A 23,097-nucleotide genomic window follows, 5' to 3' on the forward strand; every position below is an offset into this window, starting at 1 on the left:
TCTTCCCTAACTCTCTTACATTAATACTACTTAGTGTTGATTTTAGAACAGATGTTAAATGGGTTTTAGCTCACATGCCATTTTCAGTAGATTAGTGTTGGCTCCCTGGAGTGTTAAGAAGGATTCTGAAGTTGGATGTAAGTACAGTGTGGGAAATTTCCATGGGAAGAGATGGAAAGGGTCAGAGAGTCACAGTGTGCATGCCAACTGTTTGCCATCTCTGTTGAGAGCAGGGGTGATAGCCTTCATCTTTTTACCTAAATAAAACTCAACTCAACTAAGGTTTGGGAGGCTGAAACAGGAGGATGGCAAGCCACAGCAATTTAGGGAGGCCCTAAGCAACTCAGCAAGATCCTGTCTCTAAATAAAATACAAAAAAGGGCTGGGGATGTGGCTCAGTGGTAGAGCGCTTGCCTAGCAGTGTGAGGCACTGGGTTCAGTTCTCAGTACCACATACAAATAAATAAATAAAGGTTCCTCAACAACTAATACAAATATTTTTTAAAAGGGGGTGGGGGGCACTGGGGATGTGGCTCAGTGGTTAAGTGCCCCTGGGTTCAATCCTTGGCACACAAAAAGTCAAGTCATTTCAATTTCCTTATCATTCAGAAAACATTGGCTTTCAGATCATGGCTTTCAGTGACTAGAGGGTAGTATCTTTGTAAATGGGGAGTAAAAGAGAGTTAAAAAGCCTAAAAGTGCCTCAGCCTTGTTTCAAGCCTGTTGATATCTGATATCTGATACTAAATCAGACCTCATGACTGCAGAAGGGGCAGGGATAAGAGACTATTTAAAATGTCCCTCCAGTGTCAACATTTTCCAGTGGTTATTTCAGAGTCAGTTTAAGCTTCTGAAACTTGAGCTACAACTGGACACTCCCAACTTAGCGTGTAAGTTGCCATCCAAATTGCTAACTTGGAATCTTAGATTTGTATATCGAGAATCAGAATGTGCTGAGGAGTGGCCAATGGCTTTGACCTGCCGCTAGGCATATTTCATTAATGACTGTCATGCAACTGCACATAGCAGCTTTGCTGAGGATGAATCCATCCAATCATCTTATTTGAAGCATTCTTTGTCAGATGGAGAAACCAAGGTATAGTCTGTGATTTTACCCACCCTGGAAATGTCTGAGCTGGAATATGGAAGCTTTGAAAGCAACTTGGCCCTTAGGCATCTGTGTCCCATCAGTCAGTAAGCACTCCTTGAGCTGCTCTCCATGTGATCTAGCCACTGCAGATGTAACTATGGGTTTAAGAATGTCTGAGCCAGGCACAGTGGTGCACATCTGTGATCCCAGTAGCTTGGGAGGCTGAGGCAGGAGGATCACTCATTCAAAGCTTAGCCTCAGCAATTTAGTGAGGCCCTAAGCAATTTAGCGAGATCCTGTCTCCAAATAAAATACAAAGAAGGGATGGGAATGTGGCTCAGTGGTTAAGCTCCCCTGAGTTCAATCCCCGGTACCTGGAAAAAAGAAAAGAATGTCTGAGCCCCATCCACAGGGGACTTCTCCACACTTGGGAGAAGACAGAGAAAAGCATCCCAACAAATAAATACTCCAAAGATACCAGTAAATATATCCAGAAAAATACAAAGTGAACAGAGGCACTCCACGGTAAACCGTGGGTGTTCAGGAAGGTTGCCTGGAGGAGATGCATTCACATTTCAACTAGAATGAGACCCTGAGATGGAGTTTGTGTTGTAAAGCTCTTGAGGAAGATCCTTCCAAGCCAAAGAAACAACAAAATCAAACCTGTCCAGTGGACAGAAGGAAAGCTGGTGTGGCTGGGGTGAGGGAATGCCCAGAGACCTGTCCATTACGCTCCATGTTTGCTAAATCTTGGTTGTTGTTGGTAATGGCATCTTATAAGCCTTGAAAAAATTTATTGCACTTCCTGGAGCTGCTTTTAAATAACCCAGTGCATTTGGTTAGATGTACTTGCTTAGTTGTCCAAAGAGAGGCTGAAGAATTCTGCAAGTCAAGGTGAATCTTCCAATGACGTAATCCTGTGGAGGGAGCCAAGTGGAACAGGTGGAGACCATCTCTGCTTTTCAGAGCCTAGGCAGGTGATAGGAGTGGGAACTATAGTGACCAATCACCCCAGCACATTAGCCAGGTGGGGAGGGAACCTCATGACACCAGCAACAGCTGACCTACTCCTAGACAGTCTCCTTGAACACTAATGCTTCTACCCATGTGCTGAAGCTAGTGTAGGCCTCTCCTACAGCCACAGCCACCTGCTCATTGGGCCCATGAACCCTTCAAAAGAGCATGTCCAAAAAAGGAAAATAGCTTCCCTATAAAACCTGTATCCACCTCTGAATTCTTTCTTCCTAACTATTGACTGCAGTCTAGGCTCAGGCCTCTAGCCTGGAAACTGACAAGTCATCTCTCAACCCCTGATTATCTTTGTAGATCCCTCTGTGGATGGTCTTCCTCCCAACACCCTCCCCAGGCAAGACTGTCTTGTTCCCTCCTGGAAGCCTCCTCCAATCTCTGTGGGGCCAGGCCCCTCTCTGCATCTCTGTGCATATACATGATACGCCACACATCATATTCTGATCTGACTGTAGCTTCAAAGAGGCTCTGAGCACCTTGCAGGCGGGGCCATGTCCAGATCATCATACCTGCTCTGCCACTGCACACAGTAAGGCTCCAGCAGTGTTGCTGAGCAGGTCCTCTGTATGTATTGATTTTATCTATTTGCTCATTATCATCAAAGGGGCACCAGGTGAAAATGGGTACTGAATTTGGGGAACTGTTTTCTATAATTGTCTGAATTTATTCAAATTCCTTGCATGAAGCAGCTAAAGTTACTTATAGATTTTTTTTTTTTTTTTTTTTTTTTTTGGTGTGGTGAAATGTACCTAACATCAAATTTGCTGTTTTTTTTTTTTTTTTTTTTTTTTTTTTTTTTTTTTTTTTTTTACCATTTTTAAGCGTATGGCTCAGTGGCATTAGCACATTCATATTTTGTGTAGCCACCACCACCATCTGTCTCCTGCACTTGCTCATCCCAAACTGAAATTCCATACCCATTAGACAGTAACTCCCCATTCCCCGCAAAAGTCCCCACAAAGCACCATTCTCCTTTCTGCCTCTATCATCTTGACCACTGTGGGTCCCCTGTGTAAGTGAAATCATGCACTGTGTGTATTTTTGTGACTGGCATATTTCACTTAGCATAATGTCTTCAATGTTCTTCTGTGTTGTAGCAGGTATGAGAATTTCCTTGCTTTTAAAGACTGAATGATATATTCCATTGAATATATGAACCACATTTTGTCTATCCAGTGATCTGTTGATGAATCTTGGAGTTGTTTCTGCCTTTTTGTTATTCTGAATACTGTTGCCATGAGCATCAATGTGCAAATATCTTTTCAAATGCTTGCTTTCAACTCTTGGGGAATATACCTGAAAGTGGAATTGCTGGATGATTTGGTAAAATTACCTTTAAAATGAAGAAATATTTTACTATTTTTGAAATAGTGGTTTTAATTCAAACTAAAGGTCACCATAAGATGGGAAGTGACAAAAATGCAGGCTGAAATTTCACACTTTTGTTCTTGCAACTCGTGTGACGATGCTTGGTGATGTAACATGATTTGTTTTCAAGTGTGGTTTTGATTTTTTTTCTTACAGCATCAAGCTTCTAGCTGTGCAAGAACTACTTGACAAAGAGGCCCTGGAAAAGGTAAACATTCTGCTCTTCCTGCCCCACCTCCACAAACAGCAGATTGCCACACATGGGGAAAAGTCTGCTCCCTGTCACCAGAGACGGCACTTATGACAAAGGTGGTCCATTATTTTGTATTCTGGACAGTGAGGTGTCCAGAACTGTAATCAGAACTCTCCACATTGCGCATACCTCATTCGCACTTGCCGATGCAGCCTTACCTGGTTACTCTAGGGTTGTGTGAGGGCAGGGGTTTGGCCTGCGACAGGATGGGCCACACTCTGGAAAGGCCTTCTGTGCTTCCAAGCACCATGAACCAGAGGCCTCCCAGCAGCCAGGTGCTGAACTCACCCCTTCCCGCCTCTCTGCATAGTGTTTGTTCTCATCTGGGTACGTGGCTGATGAAATTGAGGCCTGGTGATGTTCAGTAACTTGCCCAAGGCAAATAAACTAAATGGAAAGGTAATGATTTGAATTCCATAGTTTTCATTTCCCAAACCAGTGCTTTTCTGTTTAGTAGGCAAGTTCATATGTTTACATCCCTAATTTTTAGGCCACCTCTGAGGATTGGGAAACTGAATACTGTTTGCCATGAGCATTGGTGTGCAGATATCTTTTCAAGTGCCTGCTTTCAACTCTTGGGGAATATACCTGAAAGTGGATTAACCCACCACCAAATTAATGTTTCACTGTCCCCTGAAGAGACATCCAGTGTGTCTCTATTTTCTATGTTCAGGTCAAGTCCAAAACGAGATCCTTTGCTGGTCCTGGGTTCAAGTTCTGCATGCGAAGTGGGGAGGCTCTGCAAAGCAGGCTGGGCAGGTGCTGAGGAGTGCAGGCCCCCACAGGCCACACCTTAGGCTGTGGCTCATACCATGCAGTTCCCCCGGGGTAGCTCAGGACTTTTCCTGTAGGCATAGCTGTCGGTGTTAATTGGAATCAGTAATGCTCAAAAAATGGTTAGAGAGATAAGCACCCAAACAATATGATTTTATTTTTGTAATTTAAAATGGTTTAGATCAGTGACCAGTCTGGTGGCACTAAAATGAATGAATCCTTTAAAATAAGTACCAAGCAATGCTGAGGGGGAGGGAGGGGTCCGAGCTCTGGTATTGTATTTAATATCCCCTCAGCCTCATTTCCAGCGGGGGTAAAACAGGGATTGTGCTACTGCCCAGCCTCAGAGAGGTGAGAGGAGAGCTAAATGAGTTAATGTAGTGAAAGGGCTTTCGAAATACCAAAAGCTCTCTACTCATATTAATTCTTAATTACTTATATTAATTCTTAATATGCATTCAGCCATTAAAACACACTAGGTCTGACTATAAAAGCTATTAGCCAAATGACAGCATTGGATGCAGACAGTAGATTAAATAAAGGTATTATATCAATGCCAACTTCTCCTTAATTTGATAATTTGCTTGTGATCATATAAAACATTAGTTTTGTCTTTGGGAATTATATGCTGATATATTTAGGAATAAAGCATGAAGTTTAAAACTTGTTCTCAAATGATTTCAAAAAGAAAAAAAAAATAGTGATCTATGTATCTCAGAGAGAGATCAGCATAACAGTAAAGCAAATGGGACAAATTGCAAGCAACTGAGCCTCCTGGGCAAAAGGGTATATGAAAATTTTTTTTGTATGTTCTCGAAACTTTTTAAGTAACTCTCTTACCCTTCCCCCATTCTTTTTTCTTCATTATGTTCACTACAGTTATTTGTGTTATTCCTCAAAATAAATAAATAAAGTCAGAAACCCTGGTAAGTGTGAAGCCACCCAGTACTAAGTGTAGCAGTATAATAAAAATACCTGCACCAAAAATATCAGTTAGGCCTTTTGAGGTGTGTTACTATCAATTTAGAGAGGCCACATAGCCTTGCCAAGTCATGGTGACTTACTGCATCCAAAATCTAACAGTGAAATGCCAGATTGTGGTGGTTGGCAGTGGAGCCAGGTGTATTACCCTGAGAATTCCTTGTAGAGTCTCCTATGGCGTGTGACCAAAGCCTGCCTCCTCATGAATGGATTATCATGGGTTATTTATTCTCTTCGAGCCTCAGGTTCTCAGTCAGAAAAACGGACATCATTATAATCCCCAATTCACAGAGGTTTTGAGATGGTTAAATGAACAGTCCGCGTGAAGGTCTTAAGCACCTTGTCCAGCACTCAGTAATCCCCAGAAGTTAGCTGCTGTACTTACTCTTCTTCCTACTCTTCATCTTCCACCTTCTGCCTTCTTCTCTCAAGTCTGATGATAAGGTTGTGTTGTTTTTCATCTCAATTGATGACCAGCAGAAAGCTTTCAGGATGATGTAAACATGCACGGGGGCAAGCTGAGAGCCAAGTGCACTCAGTTTCCTTCTTTCCCCTCTGCGCATTCGTTCATTCATTAGTGTGTCAGTAGAAAACATGTCTAGAAAAGTCCAAAAGCAACCAGATATCATGAGTTTGGTGGCCAGTTGCATTTGGGGAAACATATGATATATTGCCTGCAATAGTACTATTTTTTGCAGTAAGATTGGGCCAGGTGATATGTCGAAATAAGATATGTTCCCTGAGAGCCTCATGACTGACAGATTCTCTTCCACTGAAAAGCCTTTTTAAACTGTAGAGTTTTGTTACTCAAAATGTGGCCCACAGACCAGCAGCACTGGAAACCTATTAGAAATGTAGACTCTTCCAATGACATTCTTCATAGAACTAGAAAAAGTAATCATGAAATTCATTTGGAAAAATAAGAGACCCAGAGTAGCCAAAGCAATCCTTAGCAAGAAAAGTGAAGCAGGAGGTATCACAATACCAGACCGAAAACTATACTACAGAGCTATAGTAATAAAAACAACATGGTATTGGCACCAAAACAGACATGTAGTTCAGTGGTACAGAATAGAAGACACAGAGACAAACCCACATAAATAGACGTATCTCATAGAAGACAAAGGTGCCAAAAACATTAACTGGAGAAAAGATAGCTTATTCAAGTGGTCCTGGGAAAAATGGAAAGCCACATGTAACCAAATGAAATTAAACCCTTTATCTCTCACGGTGCATGAAACTCAACTCACTGTGTATCAAAGACTTAGGCACTAAAACAGAGACCCTGTGACTACTAGAAGAAAAAGTAGGCCCAAATATTCACTATTTTGGCCTAGGACCTGACTTCCTTAACAGGACTCCGAAAGTCAAGAAGTTAAATCAAGAATCAATAAATGGGATGGACTCAAACTAAAAAGCTTCTTTTTGGCAAAAGAAACAATCAATAATGTGAAGAGAGAACCTACACATTGGGAGAAAATCTTCACCACATGCACCTCAGATAAAGCATTCATCTCTAGGATACATAAGAACTCAAAAAACTTTTTAAAAATTTTTTTTAATGTAAACAAATGGGATACATGTTGTTTCTCTGTTTGTACATGGCGTAAAGGCATACCATTTGTGTAATCATAAATTTACACAGAACGATGTTGTTTGATTCATTCTGCTATTTTTCCCTTCCCCCACCCCTCCCACCCCTCTTTACCCTCTATACAGTACTTCCTTCCTCCATACTTGCCCCCCTCCCTAACCCTAACTCTAACCCTAACACTAACCCTTCCCTCCCCCCATTATGTGTCATCCTCCACTTATTAGCGATATCATTCGTCCCTTGTCTTTTTGAGATTGGCTTATCTCACTTAGCATGATATTCTCCAATTTCATCCATTTGCCTGCAAATGCCATAATTTTGTCATTCTTTATGGCTGAGTAATATTCCATTGTATATATATACCACAGTTTCTTTATCCACTCATCAATTGAAGGGCATCTAGGTTGGTTCCACAGTCTGGCTATTGTGAATTGAGCAGCTATGAACATTGATGTGGCTGTATCTCTGTAGTATGTTGATTTTAAGTCCTTTGGGTATAGGCCAAGGAGTGGGATAGCTGGGTCAAATGGAGGGTCCATTCCAAGTTTTCTAAGGAATCTCCACACTGCTTTCCAGAGTGGCTGCACTAATTTGCAGCCCCACCAGCAATGTATGAGTGTACCTTTCTCCCCACATCCTCGCCAACACCTGTTGTTGCTCGTATTCTTGATAATCGCCATTCTAATTGGGGTGAGATGGAATCTTAGGGTGGTTTTGATTTGCATTTCTCTTATTACTAGAGATGTTGAACATTTTTCCATATGTTTGTTGATTGCTTGTAGATCTTCTGTGAAGTGTCTATTCATTTCCTTAGCCCATTTGTCGACTGGATTATTTGACTTCTTGGAGTAGAGTTTTTTGAGTTTTTTTTTTTTTTTTTTTTTTTAATTTGTTTTTATTTTTTTTTTTATTGTAAACAAATGGGATACATGTTGCCTCTCTGTTTGTACATGGCGCAAAGGCATACCATTTGTGTAATCATAAATCCACATACAATAATGTTGTTTGATTCATTCTGTTATTTTTCCCCTTCCCCCCACCCCTCCCATCCCTCTTTACCCTCTATACAGTACTTTCTTCCTCCATACTTGCCCCCCTCCCTAACCCTAACTCTAACCCTAACACTAACCCTTCCCTCCCCCCCATTATGTGTCATCCTCCACTTATTAGCGATATCATTCGTCCCTTGTCTTTTTGAGATTGGCTTATCTCACTTAGCATGATATTCTCCAATTTCATCCATTTGCCTGCAAATGCCATAATTTTGTCATTCTTTATGGCTGAGTAATATTCCATTGTGTATATATACCACAGTTTCTTTATCCACTCGTCAATTGAAGGGCATCTAGGTTGGTTCCATAGTCTGGCTATTGTGAATTGAGCAGCTATGAACATTGATGTGGCTGTATCTCTGTAGTATGCTGATTTTAGATCCTTTGGGTATAGGCCAAGGAGTGGGATAGCTAGGTCAAATGGAGGGGCCATTCCAAGTTTTCTAAGGAATCTCCACACTGCTTTCCAGAGTGGCTGCACTAATTTGCAGCCCCACCAGCAATGTATGAGTGTACCTTTCTCCCCACATCCTCGCCAACACCTGTTGCTTGTATTTTTGATAATCGCCATTCTAATTGGGGTGAGATGGAATCTTAGGGTGGTTTTGATTTGCATTTCTCTTATTACTAGAGATGTTGAACATTTTTTCATATGTTTATTGATTGCTTGTACATCTTCTTCTGTGAAGTGTCTGTTCATTTCCTTAGCCCATTTCTCGATTGGATTATTTGTATTCTTGGTGTAGAGTTTTTTGAGTTCTTTATAGATTCTGGAGATGAGTGCTCTCTCTGAAGTATGATTGGCAAAGATATTCTCCCACTCTGTAGGCTCTTTCTTCACATTGCTGATAGTTTCCTTTGCTGAGAGAAAGCTTTTTAGTTTGAATCTATCCCAGTTATTGATTCTTGCTTTTATTTCTTGTGCTATGGGAGTCCTGTTAAGGAAGTCTGGTCCTAGCCCGACATGTTGAAGATCTGGACCTACTTTTTCTTCTATAATCTGCAGGATCTCTGGTCTGATTCCAAGGTCCTTAATCCATTTTGAGTTTAGTTTCGTGCATGGTGAGAGATATGGGTTTAGTTTCATTCTGTTGCATATGGATTTCCAATTCTCCCAGCACCATTTGTTGAAGAGGCTATCTTTTCTCCATTGCATATTTTTGGCACCTTTGTCTAGTATGAGAAAATTGTATTTATTTGGGTTTGTGTCTATGTCCTCTATTCTGTACCATTGATCTACCTGTCTATTTTGGTACCTATATGCCATTTTTGTTACTATTGCTTTGTAGTAGAGTTTTAGATCTGGTATTGCAATACCCCCGTTTCACTCTTCCTGCTAAGGATTGCTTTAGCTATTCTGGGTTTCTTATTCTTCCAGATGAATTTCATAATTGCTTGCTCTATTTCTGTAAGGTATGTCATTGGGATTTTAATTGGAATTGCATTGAATTTGTATAGCACTTTAGGTAGTATGGCCATTTTGACAATATTAATTCTTCCTATCCGAGAACATGGAAGATCTTTCCATCTTCTAAGGTGTTCTTTAATTTCTTTCTTTAGTGTTGTATAGTTCTCATTGTAGAGGTCTTTCACCTCTTTTGTGAAATTGATTCCCAAGTATTTTATTTTTTTCGAGGCTATTGTGAATGGGGTAGTTTTCCTAATTTCTCTTTCTGAAGATTCATCACTTATGTATAAAAATGCGTTGGATTTATGGGCATTGATCTTGTAACTTGCTACTTTACTGAATTCACTTATGAGTTCTAAGCGTTTTCTGGTGGAATTTCCAGGTTCCTCTAAATATATAATCATGTCATCAGCGAACAGGGATAGTTTGAGTTCTTCTTTCCCAATTCCTATCCCTTTAATTTCTTTGGTTTGTCTAATTGCTCTGGCCAGAGTCTCAAGAACGATGTTGAATAGAAGTGGTGAAAGAGGGCATCCCTGCCTTGTTCCAGTTTTTAGGGGGAATGCTTTCAGTTTTTCACCATTTAGAATGATATTAGCCGTGGGCTTAGCATAAATGGCCTTTACAATGTTAAGGAATGTTCCCACTATCCCTATTTTTTCTAGCGTTTTGAGCATGTAGGGGTGCTGTATTTTATCAAATGCTTTTTCTGCATCTATTGAAATAATCATGTGATTCTTGACTTTAAGTCTATTGATATGGTGAATTACATTTATTGATTTCCTGATGTTGAACCAACCTTGCATCCCTGGGATGAAACCCACTTGATCATGGTGCACTATCTTTTTAATATGTTTTTGTATGCGATTTGCTAAAACTTTGTTGAGAATTTTTGCATCGATGTTCATTAAGGATATTGGTCTGAAATTTTCTTTCCTTGATGAGTCTCTGTCTGGTTTAGGTATCAGTGTGATATTGGCTTCATAGAATGAGTTTGGGAGGGTTCCCTCCTCTTCTATTTTATGGAATACTTTGAGAAGTATTGGAATGAGCTCTTCTTTAAAGGTTTTGTAGAACTCAGCTGAGAACCCATCTGGTCCTGGACTTTTCTTTGTTGGTAGGCTTTTGATGACTTCTTCTATTTCAGTACTTGAAATTGGTCTATTTAAATTATGTATGTCCTCCTCGTTCAGTTTAGGCAATTCATATGTCTCTAGAAACCTGTTGATGTCTTCGAAATTTTCTATTTTGTTGGAGTATAGATTTTCAAAATAGCTTCTAATTATGTTTTGTATTTCAATCCTGTCTGTTGTGATATTTCCTTGTTCATTCCGAATTTTAGTGATTTGGGTTTTCTCTGGTCTTCTCTTTGTTAGTGTGGCTAAAGGTTTATCAATTTTGTTTATTTTTTCGAAGAACCAACTATTTATTTTGTCAATTTTTTGTATTGTTTCTTTTGTTTCAATTTCATTGATTTCAGCTCTGAGTTTAACTATTTCCTGTCTTCTACTACTTTTGGTGCTGTTCTGTTCTTTTTTTTCTAGGGCTTTGAGCTGTAGTGTTAGGTCGTTTATTTGTTGAGTTTTACTTCTTTTATTAAATGCGCTCCATGAAATAAATTTCCCTCTAAGTACTGCTTTCATAGTGTCCCAGAGATTTTGATATGATGTTTCTTTGTTCTCATTTACCTCTAAGAATTTTTTAATTTCCTTCCTAATATCTTCTGTTATCCATTCATCATATAATAGCATATTGTTTAATCTCCAGATGTTGGAATAGTTTCTGTGTTTTACTCTTTCATTTATTTCTAACTTCAATCCATTATGATCTGATACAATACATGGTAGTGTCTCTATCTTCTTGTATTTGCTTACATTAGCTTTGTGGCATAATATATGGTCTATTTTAGAGAAGGATCCATGTGCTGCTGAGAAGAAAGTGTATTCGCTCTTGGTTGGATGGTATATTCTATAAATGTCCGTTAAGTCTAAATTATTGATTGTGTTATTGAGATCTATGGTTTCTTTGTTCAATTTTTGTCTGGAAGATCTGTCCAGTGGTGAGAGAGGCATGTTAAAATCACCTAGTATTATTGTGTTATGGTCTATTTGGTTTCTGAAATTGAGAAGGATTTGTTTGACATACATGGATGAGCCACTGTTTGGGGCATAGATGTTTATGATTGTTATATCTTGCTGATTTATGCTTCCCTTAAGCAGTATGAAATGACCTTCTTTATCCCTTCTGACTAACTTTGGCTTGAAGTCCACATTATCGGAAATGAGGATGGATACTCCAGCTTTTTTGCTGAGTCCATGTGCATGGTATGTTTTTCCCCATCCTTTCACCTTTAGTCTATGGGTATCTTTTTCTATGAGGTGAGTCTCTTGCAGGCAACATATTGTTGTATCTTTCTTTTTAATCCAATCTGCCAGTCTATGTCTTTTGATTGATGAATTCAGGCCATTAACATTCAGGGTTATTATAGAGATATGATTTGGTTTCCCGGTCATTTGGTTCATTTTTTAAATTTTATTTATTTATTTGTTTGACACAACTTGTTTCCTCCTTTATTTGACAATTCCTTTAGGATAATTCCTCCCTTTGCTGATTTGCTTCTTTGTTTTTCATCTCTTCTTCATGGAATATTTTGCTGAGAATGTTCTGTAATGCTGGCTTTCTTTTTGTAAATTCTTTTAGCTTTTGTTTATCATGGAAGGATTTTATTTCATCATCAAATTTGAAGGTAAGTTTTGCTGGGTATAAGATTCTTGGTTGGCATCCATTTTCTTCAGGGCTTGGTAAATGTTGTTCCAGGCCCTTCTAGCTTTTAGGGTCTGGATTGAAAAATCTGCTGATATCCGTATTGGTTTCCCCCTGAATGTAATTTGGTTCTTTTCTCTCACAGCCTTTATTTTTATGTTAGGTATTTTCATTATAATGTGCCTTGGTGTGGGTCTGTTGTAATTTTGTGTATTTGGAGTCCTATAAGCCTCTTGAACTTGATTTTCCATTTCATTCTTGAGATTTGGGAAATTTTCTGATATTATTTCATTGAATAAATTGTTCATTCCTTTGGCTTGTTTCTCTAGGCCTTCCTCCATCCCAATAATTCTTAAATTTGGCCTTTTCATGATATCCAATAGTTCTTGTAGATTCTGTTCATGATTTCTTACCATCTTCTCTGTTTGTTCAACTTTGTTTTCAAGGTTAAATATTTTGTGTTCAATGTCTGAGGTTCTGTCTTCCAGGTGTTCTATCCTACTGGATATGCTTTCTATGGAGTTCTTAATTTGGTTTATTGTTTCCTTCATTTCAAGGATTTCTGTTTGGTTTTTTTTCAATATCTCTAACTCTTTATTGAAATGATCTTTTGCTTCCTGTATTTGCTCTTTTAATTGTCGATTAGTGCGATCATTCAATGCCTGCATTTGCTCTTTCATCTCATCATTCAGTGCACGCATTTGCTCTTTCATCTCATCGTTTGCTTCTCTGATCATTTTAATTATGTACATTCTGAACTCCTTTTCTGTCATTTCTTCTGCCATGCTGTCATTGGGTTTTATTGATGTAACATCTAGATTTGTTTGCAGCATTTTCTTTCCTTGTTTTCTCATATTGTACAGGTATCAGTGGACCGCTGAGATATTGCAGATTTCCTCTATTGACTTACAATGTCCCTGAAGATTTCTATATATAATCCCCTGTTAGCCTTCAGTAGGCTGAAGTCTTGGAGGAAGTTGATAATGTGGTGCTCCACAAGGAATCTGCCTCTCTAGGAGTGGTGGCCTTCAGGTGGGGTATATTCCCTGCTAGTGGGCAGAGGTGCCTCCACTTGTTGACCAGTGGTCATCCAAAGGGGAACTAGGCTGCGGGCTGAGGCAAGGCCTGTTTGGGCCTGTGTTGGTTTCACCGTCCTTGTGGGGAAACCTCACCCGGCAGGGAAGACTTACCCGTGGGGAGGTCTCGCTGGTCAGTTCCCTCCTCGAGGTTCCCCTCAATTTACAGCTACCGCCTGCGCTGGTCTGCCTTCCTCTGCAATGTTCCCAGGGGCCCAGCCCTACCTCCTGGGCCTGGGAGCCTCACCCTTCACAGATGAATCTCCTTAGGCTGCCCCTCCTCAGAGAATCTGCCTGCAGTCCTGGAACCTTCGCTCTGCCCCTAAGCCTGTCTCTGTGCCGCTCTTCCACCCAGAAGCCTCCTAGATCCTGGGACCCTGCTCTGCACCTAATCACCTGGCTATGCAGCCCCTCCTCTGAGCAGCCACCTGGGGCCCCGTACAATCGCTCTGAGCCCCAGAGACCCGCCACATGCCTCTTCCTCCAGACAGCCGCCCAGTATTCCGGTGCGGTCACTAGGAGTCCAAGCAACTCACTGCGTGCCTCCTCCCACCAACCGCCCGTAGCCCTGGGCAATCAATCACTCCGAGTCGAAGTGACCCTCCCCGTTCCTCCTCCTCCTCCAGGTAACCCCCCGGGTGTTCAGGAGTGGTCGCTCTGAGTGGCTCTGAATCCACGTGACCCGCTGCATGCATCCTCTGGGCAACCGCCCGGAGCTCTGGTGCGGCACTGGAGACCAAGCGACTCACCGTGCTTCTCCTCCAGGCAGCCCCCCTGTGTTCAGGAGCTGTTACTTTAAGTCCAAACAACTCACCAATCACCTCCTCTGAGCAGATGCCTGTAGCTCTAATGCAGTCACTGCGGGTCCAAACGACCCGCCGCGCTCCTCCTCCTCCTCCTCCTACTCCTCAGGGCAGGCCCCAGTGTTCAGAAGTGGTCTGAGTCCAAACAGCTCGCCGCGCAGCCCCTCCTCTGGCAACCGCCTGTAGCTCTGGTGTAGTCACTCCGAATCCAAGCGGCCGCGCTCCTCCTCCTCCTCCTCGTCCTCAGGGCAGGCCCCGGTGTTCAGAGGCAGTCGCTTAGAGTCCAAACAGCTCGCCGCGCGGCTTCTCCTCTGGCAACCGCCTATAGCTCTGGTGCAGTCACTCCGAATCTAAGCGGCCACGCTCCTCCTCCTCCTCCTCAGGGCAGGCCCTGGTGTTCTGAGTCCACACATCTCTCCTCACCACTCCTCCCCTGGGCAGCCGCCGGAGCCCCAGTGGTTGCTCCGAGTCCCAGCGCTGTGCTGAGCGGCCTTCTCTCCGACGCTCCCAGTTGTCCGAGTTCACTGCTCCAGCAGGCAGAGGGGCGTCTCGCCGGCAGCTCTACTTCACAAAGTTCCCTGCGTTCTGGGACTACCGTCCCATCCGGGACGCCTCCCCAACAGGAGAGAGTCACCCGGCTGCTTTGAGTTGGTCCCAAGTGTCTCAATATCTCCTCTTTTGAATCCTGAATCCTGGAGCAACATGAAATGCAGCCACCCTCTAGGCCGCCATCTTGAAACCCCTCAAAAAACTTTTAACACCAAAATAAATAAATAAATAAATAACCAAACAAACAAAAAAACCCAATCAATAAATGGGCTAAGAAATTGAACAGACACTTCACAGAAGTTATACAGTCAATCAACAAATTTATGAAAAAGTGTTCAACATCTCTAGGAATTAGAGAAATGCAAATCAAAACTACTCTAAGATTTCATCTCACTCCAATCAGAATAGCAATTATAAAGAATACAAGCAACAATTAATGTTAGCAAGGATGTCGGGGGAAAGGTACACACATACATTGCTGGTGGGAATGCAAAATGGTATAACCATTATGGAAAGCAGTATGGAGATTCCTCAGAAAACTTGGAATGGAACCACCATTTGACTCAGTTATCTCACTCCTTGATTTATACCCAAAGGACTTAAAATCAACATGCTACAGTGACACAGCCACATCAATGTTTATAGCAGCTCAACTCACAATAGCTAAACTATGGAACCAACCTAGATGCCCTTCAACAGATAAATGGATAAAGAAATATATATGATGGAATGCTACTCAGTTTTCAAGAAGACTGAAATTCTGGCATTTGCTGGTAAATGGATGGAGTTAGAGAATATCATGCTGAGTGAAATAAGCCAAACCCAAAAAACCAAAGGCCATTGTTTTCTCTGATATGCAGAAGCTAATTTCCAATAAGCAGGTAGGACAGGGAAGAATAGAGTTACTTCATATTAGGTAGAGGGGAGTGAGGGAGGGGAAGGGGCATGGGGATAGGAAAGATAGTATAGTGAAACAGACATTATTACCTCATGTACATGTATGACTGCATGACCAATGTGATCCTGCAATATATAATCAGAAAAATGAGAGATTACACTTCATTTAAGTATGCGCTATCAAAATGAATAAATACATTTTACTGTCACGTACAACTAATTAGAATAAAATAAAGTTTAAAAAACTAAAGAAATGCAGAATCTCAAACCCCATCTGAGATTCCCAGAATCAGACCACATTCTAAAAAGACCCCAGGTGACTTAAAGTCCAAGAACACTGCTGAAGTATCATTCATTATTGTTCACTAGTTTATGATAGTCAGAGCCTGTGAGAAGTCAAATTTTTGCTTTTATGGCCAATTAAGCTCCTTTTTTTGGCATTAAAATAGAGGTATTTATTATTATTTATTAAAATAGAGGAATGACACCGTCATTCTAATTGTGAGAACTTCTTTTTTATCTTTGACTTGCCTGCTTCTTCTTTTCACTAGGACAGAGTCTTTATTTGATTTAGCAGGTAGAGCTAGCAAGAAGGGCCCCAGATATAGCCTGCAGACCCCAGACCTCTTTTTCTTGCAGCTGGATGTTAAATGGCAACCCACCTTTGGGTTTTGTAATCGCTGAACTCCAGAGAGCCCACGATGATGATGATGGAATTGGACCCTTCTACACAGACAGATCCAACCGTTGGGACCTGGGGAAGGCCTCCCTCTTGTAGGACGGGAGCCGTTCTGAAGGGGTCCTTTTCCTCACAGGCACTGATAGGTTAGATCTGAACAGTAAAGGATTTAAATAATATAAGACATATTATTAAAAGACTAAAAAGACGCAGCAGCGTTTGGGGGTCTCAGGTTTCCTCTCTGCTATCAGGCATTATTGTGATCTCAGTATTTTCGCTTCCCCCAGCCACGCGCCTGAATTGTACTTTCCCTGGTTCTTGGAGGAGAACCTTTCCATTTTTAGAGGTGACAAGGTTTTCCTGCTTTCTACAGAACACAGAGCCAGTTTACTCCCAGTCTCACCTTCGTTTAGCCGTGGGACCTGACAGAGGGCATTCCTCTGAGAACAAGGCCCCCTTTGCTCATCTATAAGACTCCTTTCTGTGGTTTCCTCCCATTCAAACTCTGAGGCTTCATTTTATAATGTGAGCAGGCTGATCCTTGCTCACATGACAAAGAGGGGGGATTTGGGCTTTTTGTACTCTTGTCTTCTAGCTTTTACTGAGACTAACACTTGCTTAAAATGCTACCGGTGTGAGCCAGGTTTCTTGGGGGCGCAGGCCACCCATCTCACAACTGTTGCCTGTCCTGCCCCAGTCCCCCATGACCTAGGCCACGACTTGGCCATTAATCCCAAATCAACAGAGTTCATGCTTCATCTTCTAGAACTGTCTATGAGGGTGCACAGCTGGGGATGACTCCAGCTCTGCTATCCCTTGCAAGGGACCTACTAGTTACCCATCCACCTTAGTTTCTTTTCAACTTCTTTATCCCTATGGTCCTTATTGCGTTTGGGAGAATTTTATGTTTCATGTGCCCTATTCACCATCAAAGCAGGCTTTATGGGAAGAGGTAAATGGTAACACATGCCCAGTGACCCCAGTATATAGTCCAGTAGGGCCCTGCTTCTTAACCTCTTACTGTGTGCCTTAACTTAGGGGCAGCAGATTGGGGAGAAAGCTTGGAACACCTAACAGGTCAAGTCTCTGGATTTCTCTTCTCCACTAAATGAGCAGAACTAGTTCCCAAACTAGTAACAGTGATTTGTCACTTGCTGAAAAAATAAGTCACAAACTGAACAATTAACAATCTTAAGTTTTTTATTCCAAAAAATTATTAAAAACTGGGAGCAGGCATGAATATTTGGGCATGTAACATTTCTCTGAGAAAGTGTTTTGGATTTAGATGTGCTTTTTTTTGGGTCACATTTCCATTAGGTCCCAAGAGCAAGGACTTACTTTGAGAAGGATGCACGTCATGCAGCCTTCTGTGCTCTTTACTTTGAGAGTGGGATCTTTCTGTTTTTCTGAACTTAAGTCACAGGGACTTGTTTCCCAGGCTTTAAAAACAGGCCTCATCTAATCCTTTAAACATGGCATTGCATGGAAGGAAATAAAAATATTGGTACAGCTTGATTTAGAAAGATCGTTTTTCAATGACCCTTTCAAATGGCTTCCTGCAAAGCTAAAGACAATAGTTTGGCCAAGTCACTCCAGCTGGAGGTCACCCTCACCCTGGCAGGACCAAAGGGCGGGCCACCAGCTGACCCAACCTAGACCAACGCCTGTCTGAAAAGCTGCCTGTGTGAGCCAGGCTTCCTGGAGACACAGGTCACCCAACTCACTGCCATTGCCTGTCCAGCCTTACCCTACCCTGGTACCCCCAGGTCACAACTCAGCTCACAACCAAGTTCATGCTTCATCTTCTAGAACTGGGCTGTGGGGTGTGCCTCTGGGTTGAATCTAGCTCTGCTGCTTACTAGGGAGGGGAACTATCAAGGCAAGTTACCAGCAACCTCAGTTTCTTTTCAACATGCAGGGTCACAATACCTACATCATTGGAATTATTTACGAGAATTAAATAAAATAATAAAGAAATTGCATGCATAATAAGCACCAGAGTGACAATACCTAATACCTACCATCCCTAGTACTGTCAGTTAGCTGGGGGTCTTGTTTTCATTCATCATCACTATTGGTTCCCCCTCCTCCTCTCTTGAGAAACCCAATTTGAGATTGATTGTTGCCATTAGAAGATGTTAAAGAAAAAATTACAGCCAGACTTGGTGGTGCATGCCTGTAATCCCAGCAACTCAGGAGGCTGAGGCAGGAGGATCACATGTTCAAAGTCAGCCTCAGCAAAAGCAAGGCCCTAAGCAACTCAGCGAGACCCTGTCTCAAAATAAAAACTAAAAAGGGCTGGGGATGTGACTCAATAGTTAAGCACCCATGGATTCAATCCCCAGCACCAAAAATAAATAAATAAAAATAAGAAGAAAAAGAAAAAGTTACATTCCTTACTTCCTTCTTTTGCCAAACTCTGTGTGCATGTGTATCCCACCCCCACCCTACTGCTGCCACTAGATATTTTTCTTAGAATTTCAGTTTTGGAGCCAGCATTTGTGTCTTATTTTCCTGCAGGTGGAGCAGATGATCTCCAAGACCCCTCTTAGTGCTTATGTGTGTGATAAAGTGAATATACATTTCCCCAGCAAGCCTGGGACTTGAAAAATTGAACTTGCTGCATTACCCAGGGTCTTTTGCAGCCAAACCTTTGTGGTGAGCCACACTGGAATTAGAGGTTTAGTCCTCAGGGAATTTTCAGAAGGAAATGAAGGGTAAAACCATTTTGACATAGATGTATGTGACTATCCTAATGATGCTAAATGCTCATGGCCGTCATTGGTGGTGGTGTTTCAGAATATACACGTGTAAACCGAACTGTTGTGGCATGCCTTCAGAATGGTTTTCCTTGTGATTTGGACTTCCAATTATTTTTGCTTGTGTGACAATCCAGTACTTGCTCTGTTACAGTCTAGACCAAGGGGATTAAAATTATAAAATACTTTACATTTGAATGGCATGCATAGAATTCCAAAATGTCTGAACTGAGTGAGATTTGTGAAACTATTCAAGGCAATTCTGTTTTGTAGACAGGATAATGAGGCCATGGGAATTGAAATGCCTCTCTCCCACTAGGTCCCCAGCAGGTGTGTTAATAAACCAGGACCCACCCCAGTGGGCTGGGCTCCATATCTGGACTCCCTTGAGTACAGCCCCTACTTCTTTTCCATGATTTCAGTTAACTTGGACATCAGGCTTAGGGGATTTAGTGAACAACACTGTTACATATTTTCTAGGGATGGGAACAGGTCCAGAGGGTCAGTCCCTAAGCCAGGTGATGGAGAAACAAAACCCAGATCTTCTAACAGCATGACCTGTAGCAAAACAGTTTTGGGTGGTTGGTGTTTGTTTGCATAAGCACCATTTGATCTAGCAAGAGAGAAAGAGAATGTGGGCTCAGGGTTGGAGAGAAGGCAGTAAGTGGTTTGGGGTTGTAGATACAGACATTGTCTTGGGAACATACAAAATAAAGGAATGAGCAGTGGTATGAGGCCTGCCTGGAGTCCATTGACCAAGCAGGAGGTCTATGAGCTGATGAGGCATGTCGGGAAAGGATAGAAAACATGAATTGGATGCACCCTTTACTTAGGCTCCAAGTCAAAAGAAATGGCTTTAATCTTAACATATAAAAAATTTTAAAATGCTGTTTCGAAAACACAATGTGCCTTTTAAAAATATCAGTAGGAGATTCTTCAGGTCCCTTAGTTTGTTTTCTCTCCCACACTAAGTCCTTCATGTAGTTGGAGCTTAATTTGAAGGTCATCTTGAGTGGTCAGCATTCAGTACTGGAAGAGTTGTTTTGTTTTCTCAGCGGATTGAGCTGGACCAGTGTCTGATCATGATTAAACTCATTGCCATCACTTTCCTGCCTAAGTCTTTGTCAGCAGGAAGCTGGCTACTTTGCTTGAAAGGACCAGTGAGCAGAAACAGGGGCCCACTGGGGACCTCAAGCTGTGCAGTGTGAGGTCTGACTCCAGCTCCCTGTGGCCACAGCAGTGCCCACCAGCTCCGCTTCCCAAACTGCACTCCTGAGGTCCATTGCCAGGTGGTGAAGCCTCTTGAATTATGGACCAGGCTCTAGGTTCATTTAAACGGGGAGAGGGGACTAGAGAGCTCAGTGGTAGAGCACTTGGCTAGCAGGCAGAAGCCCTGAGTTTAATTACCAGTACTGCAAAAAAAAAAATGTTTTTAAAGATATATTTTCTCCTTATGCTTTGAAGGTCATCCCAAGATGTATATATTTAGGGGCTCCTCCTACCTTTCCTTTTTTCATGATGAGTTTTTATTTGAAGTGAGAAAAAAAAGTAAAATCCCCAAATAGAACTTCTCCATCCTCATTAGCTTCATGGGTTGTCAAAAATATGCAAATTAAACAATGAGGTTCATTTAAAATTCATTATTTGAAAACATGATTGTGGGCCGTGAATGTAGTTCAGTGGTAGAGCCCTTGCCTAGCATGTGTGAGGTCCTGGGTTCAGTCCTCACAACTGCAAAAAAAATTTCATAAGTAAAAACATAAAAATACGATGGGTAACGTTGAAGTTGTGTAAACCCACTGTTCCCGTTCACTGCTGGTGATGTAAGGCTGTCCTGCTGTAAGCCTTTGAGCCCTGAGTCTCATTAGTCCTTGAGACACCCCTACCCTTTGATCAGGATCCTATTCCTGGGAGGATATCTTAAGGAAATGATCCTTAGAAATGGAAAAACAATAAGCATGTTATAGCATGCTTTATAATTATGAATGATGGAAAGAGAGGTAAAACTGTGGTAGATCTACCTGAGTGACTGAGAGAAGGGGGAAGTTGACTCAGGACCAGTGATTCATGGCCGAGTTGTCAGAAAAGAATTTTAGCCTGTGCCAGTCAAAGGCATAGGTTTATTTATGAAGCAGTTACGTATACAAAGGAAAATGAGGGCACTCTCAAGAGAGATACCTTCAAGGTAAAACGAGGAGTACACATTTAAGAGGGAGAGATGGGAACTTGTAGGTGTGGGCTGTTAATATTCTAGAGGGACAGTTGCTAGGGACTGGACTAGAGGTAAAGGCAGGATGGGGCTGCACAATTTTGCAGTTTTCCCTGTGCTTATGCAGTGCCCTCGTGTTAAAAGGGTCACGGTCAGGGGTGCAGGCCCAGGGCATCTGCTTAGTAGTTGCGATTGCTCATGGGTGCTTTCTGCATTTCAGTGGCTGATGGGCGTCTCCTTTGAGACTCAGTGTATCTTTTTTTTTTTTTTTTTTTTTTTTTTTTTTTTTGGTACTGGGGATTAAACCCAAGCGCACTTAACCACTGAGCTACATCCCCAGCCCTCTTCATTTTTTTTTTTTTTTTTTTTTTTTTTATGAGACAGGGTCTCACTGAGTTGCTGAGGCTGTCCCCAAATTTGCAGTGCTCCTTTTTCCACCTCCCAAGTTGTTGGGATTAAAGGCATGGACCACTGTGCCTGAGACTCACTATAGCTCTTTATCCCAAATTTCTATCTCAAGAAGTGTTATAAAAGCAAACAACAACAATAACAACAAAAAATATTTTGTGGAGAAAAGAATCCTAAACTAATGTTCTCATTTCATCAAGGAAATATGGGGAAGAAAATAATAAAACATAATTTGGTAACTTTTTTATTTTCAGTTTTATCAATGACTTCATATTTCTAGATTGGACTTTTTCAGCTGCAGCTAGAGGAGCAGGAGGAAGGCACAAGGGAAGGGAAGCTGACAGGGTCGGCAGGGTGGGTGGTACACCCTCTCAGAGATGGAGTAACCCTCGCAGTGGTGCCGAATCCTCCACCGAGGGCTCTTTCTAGATCAGAGCAACCTACAGCAAATCTACGGGCTAAGCCCACAGCTTAGTTTTTATAAATAAACTTTTACGGGAATGCAAATGTACACACTCATTTAACTTACCGTCTGAGACTACTTTCATGCCACAAGGACAGAGTAAGGTTGTTACTCTGTGACAGAGATGGTATGGCCTGCAGAACTCAAATTACATTATCACAAACAAGATTTTGCTCACTCTTGTTCTAGACTAGTGGTGCTCCCTAAGGTATCAGGTAAGAGTCCTGTGCCCTTATTGCAGAAAATTGCCCGTATGTATCTCTGCACACAGTTGAATTTCCATATTTGGGAGTTCACAGACTCCTTGAAGCTTCCCTGCTTCAAGAGCCCTCAGATTCATACCTCTGGGGCCTAGGGAAGGTGGGATTCATTACTGTACCCCAGAAATTTCTTTCATCTACAAAATGGAGGAAATATTTCTAATAGTGGAAGAGATCAACCCTTAGCAGTGAGATGTATGCCCAAGGTCAGGAGGAAAGCTATTTTTCCGGCCAGATTCTAGTCCAATTTTAGACAATACTGTATCCCACAGGCACTGAAACAACATTCCTTCCCTTCCTTTTCTGTGACTAATGGGACAGTCCATACTGGCTAGGTGAAGGGACTTCTGGAGCGTGCGGGCTCCCTTCCATAACCCTCCTCTTATAGAACCATTTCCTTCACTGGTAACACCAGGCATATTAGGTCTCCACTAACCTGAAACGTGCCAGCAGTTGCCCTGCTTTCTTCTTTGCCGCTGTCCTATTTCTCTTCTTCCCTCTACTGGTGACCTTCTTAAATGTAAGCACCCACCCTACCCAGTAGCCTTCATCCTTCCTCATCTCTCCTCAATTCTTAGGAGTCTGGTCCATGTCCTACTTAGTCTAATAAATCACAGCTCATCTCGGCCAATTTCTAACATAACTCAAAGTACATTGGTTAATAAAATTTGCTTTCTATTAT

At 41.8% G+C, this 23,097-nt stretch overlaps 1 protein-coding gene across 2 annotated transcripts in view; it reads left to right on the forward strand.

The window, feature by feature from the left end:
* The window catches only part of EEPD1 (endonuclease/exonuclease/phosphatase family domain containing 1), a 123,842-nt gene that overhangs the window by 63,179 nt on the left and 37,566 nt on the right, over nt 1-23,097 (forward strand). For both annotated transcript variants that reach the window (XM_079151173.1, XM_079151172.1), the window contains exon 3: nt 3,644-3,695. In XM_079151173.1, the coding sequence (XP_079007299.1) occupies nt 3,644-3,695 (52 nt within the window). The remainder of the gene's footprint in view (nt 1-3,643; nt 3,696-23,097) is intronic.

The sequence above is a fragment of the Sciurus vulgaris genome, assembly GCF_902686455.1.
Source record: "Sciurus vulgaris genome assembly, chromosome: 8".
Taxonomy (NCBI): domain Eukaryota; kingdom Metazoa; phylum Chordata; class Mammalia; order Rodentia; family Sciuridae; genus Sciurus; species Sciurus vulgaris.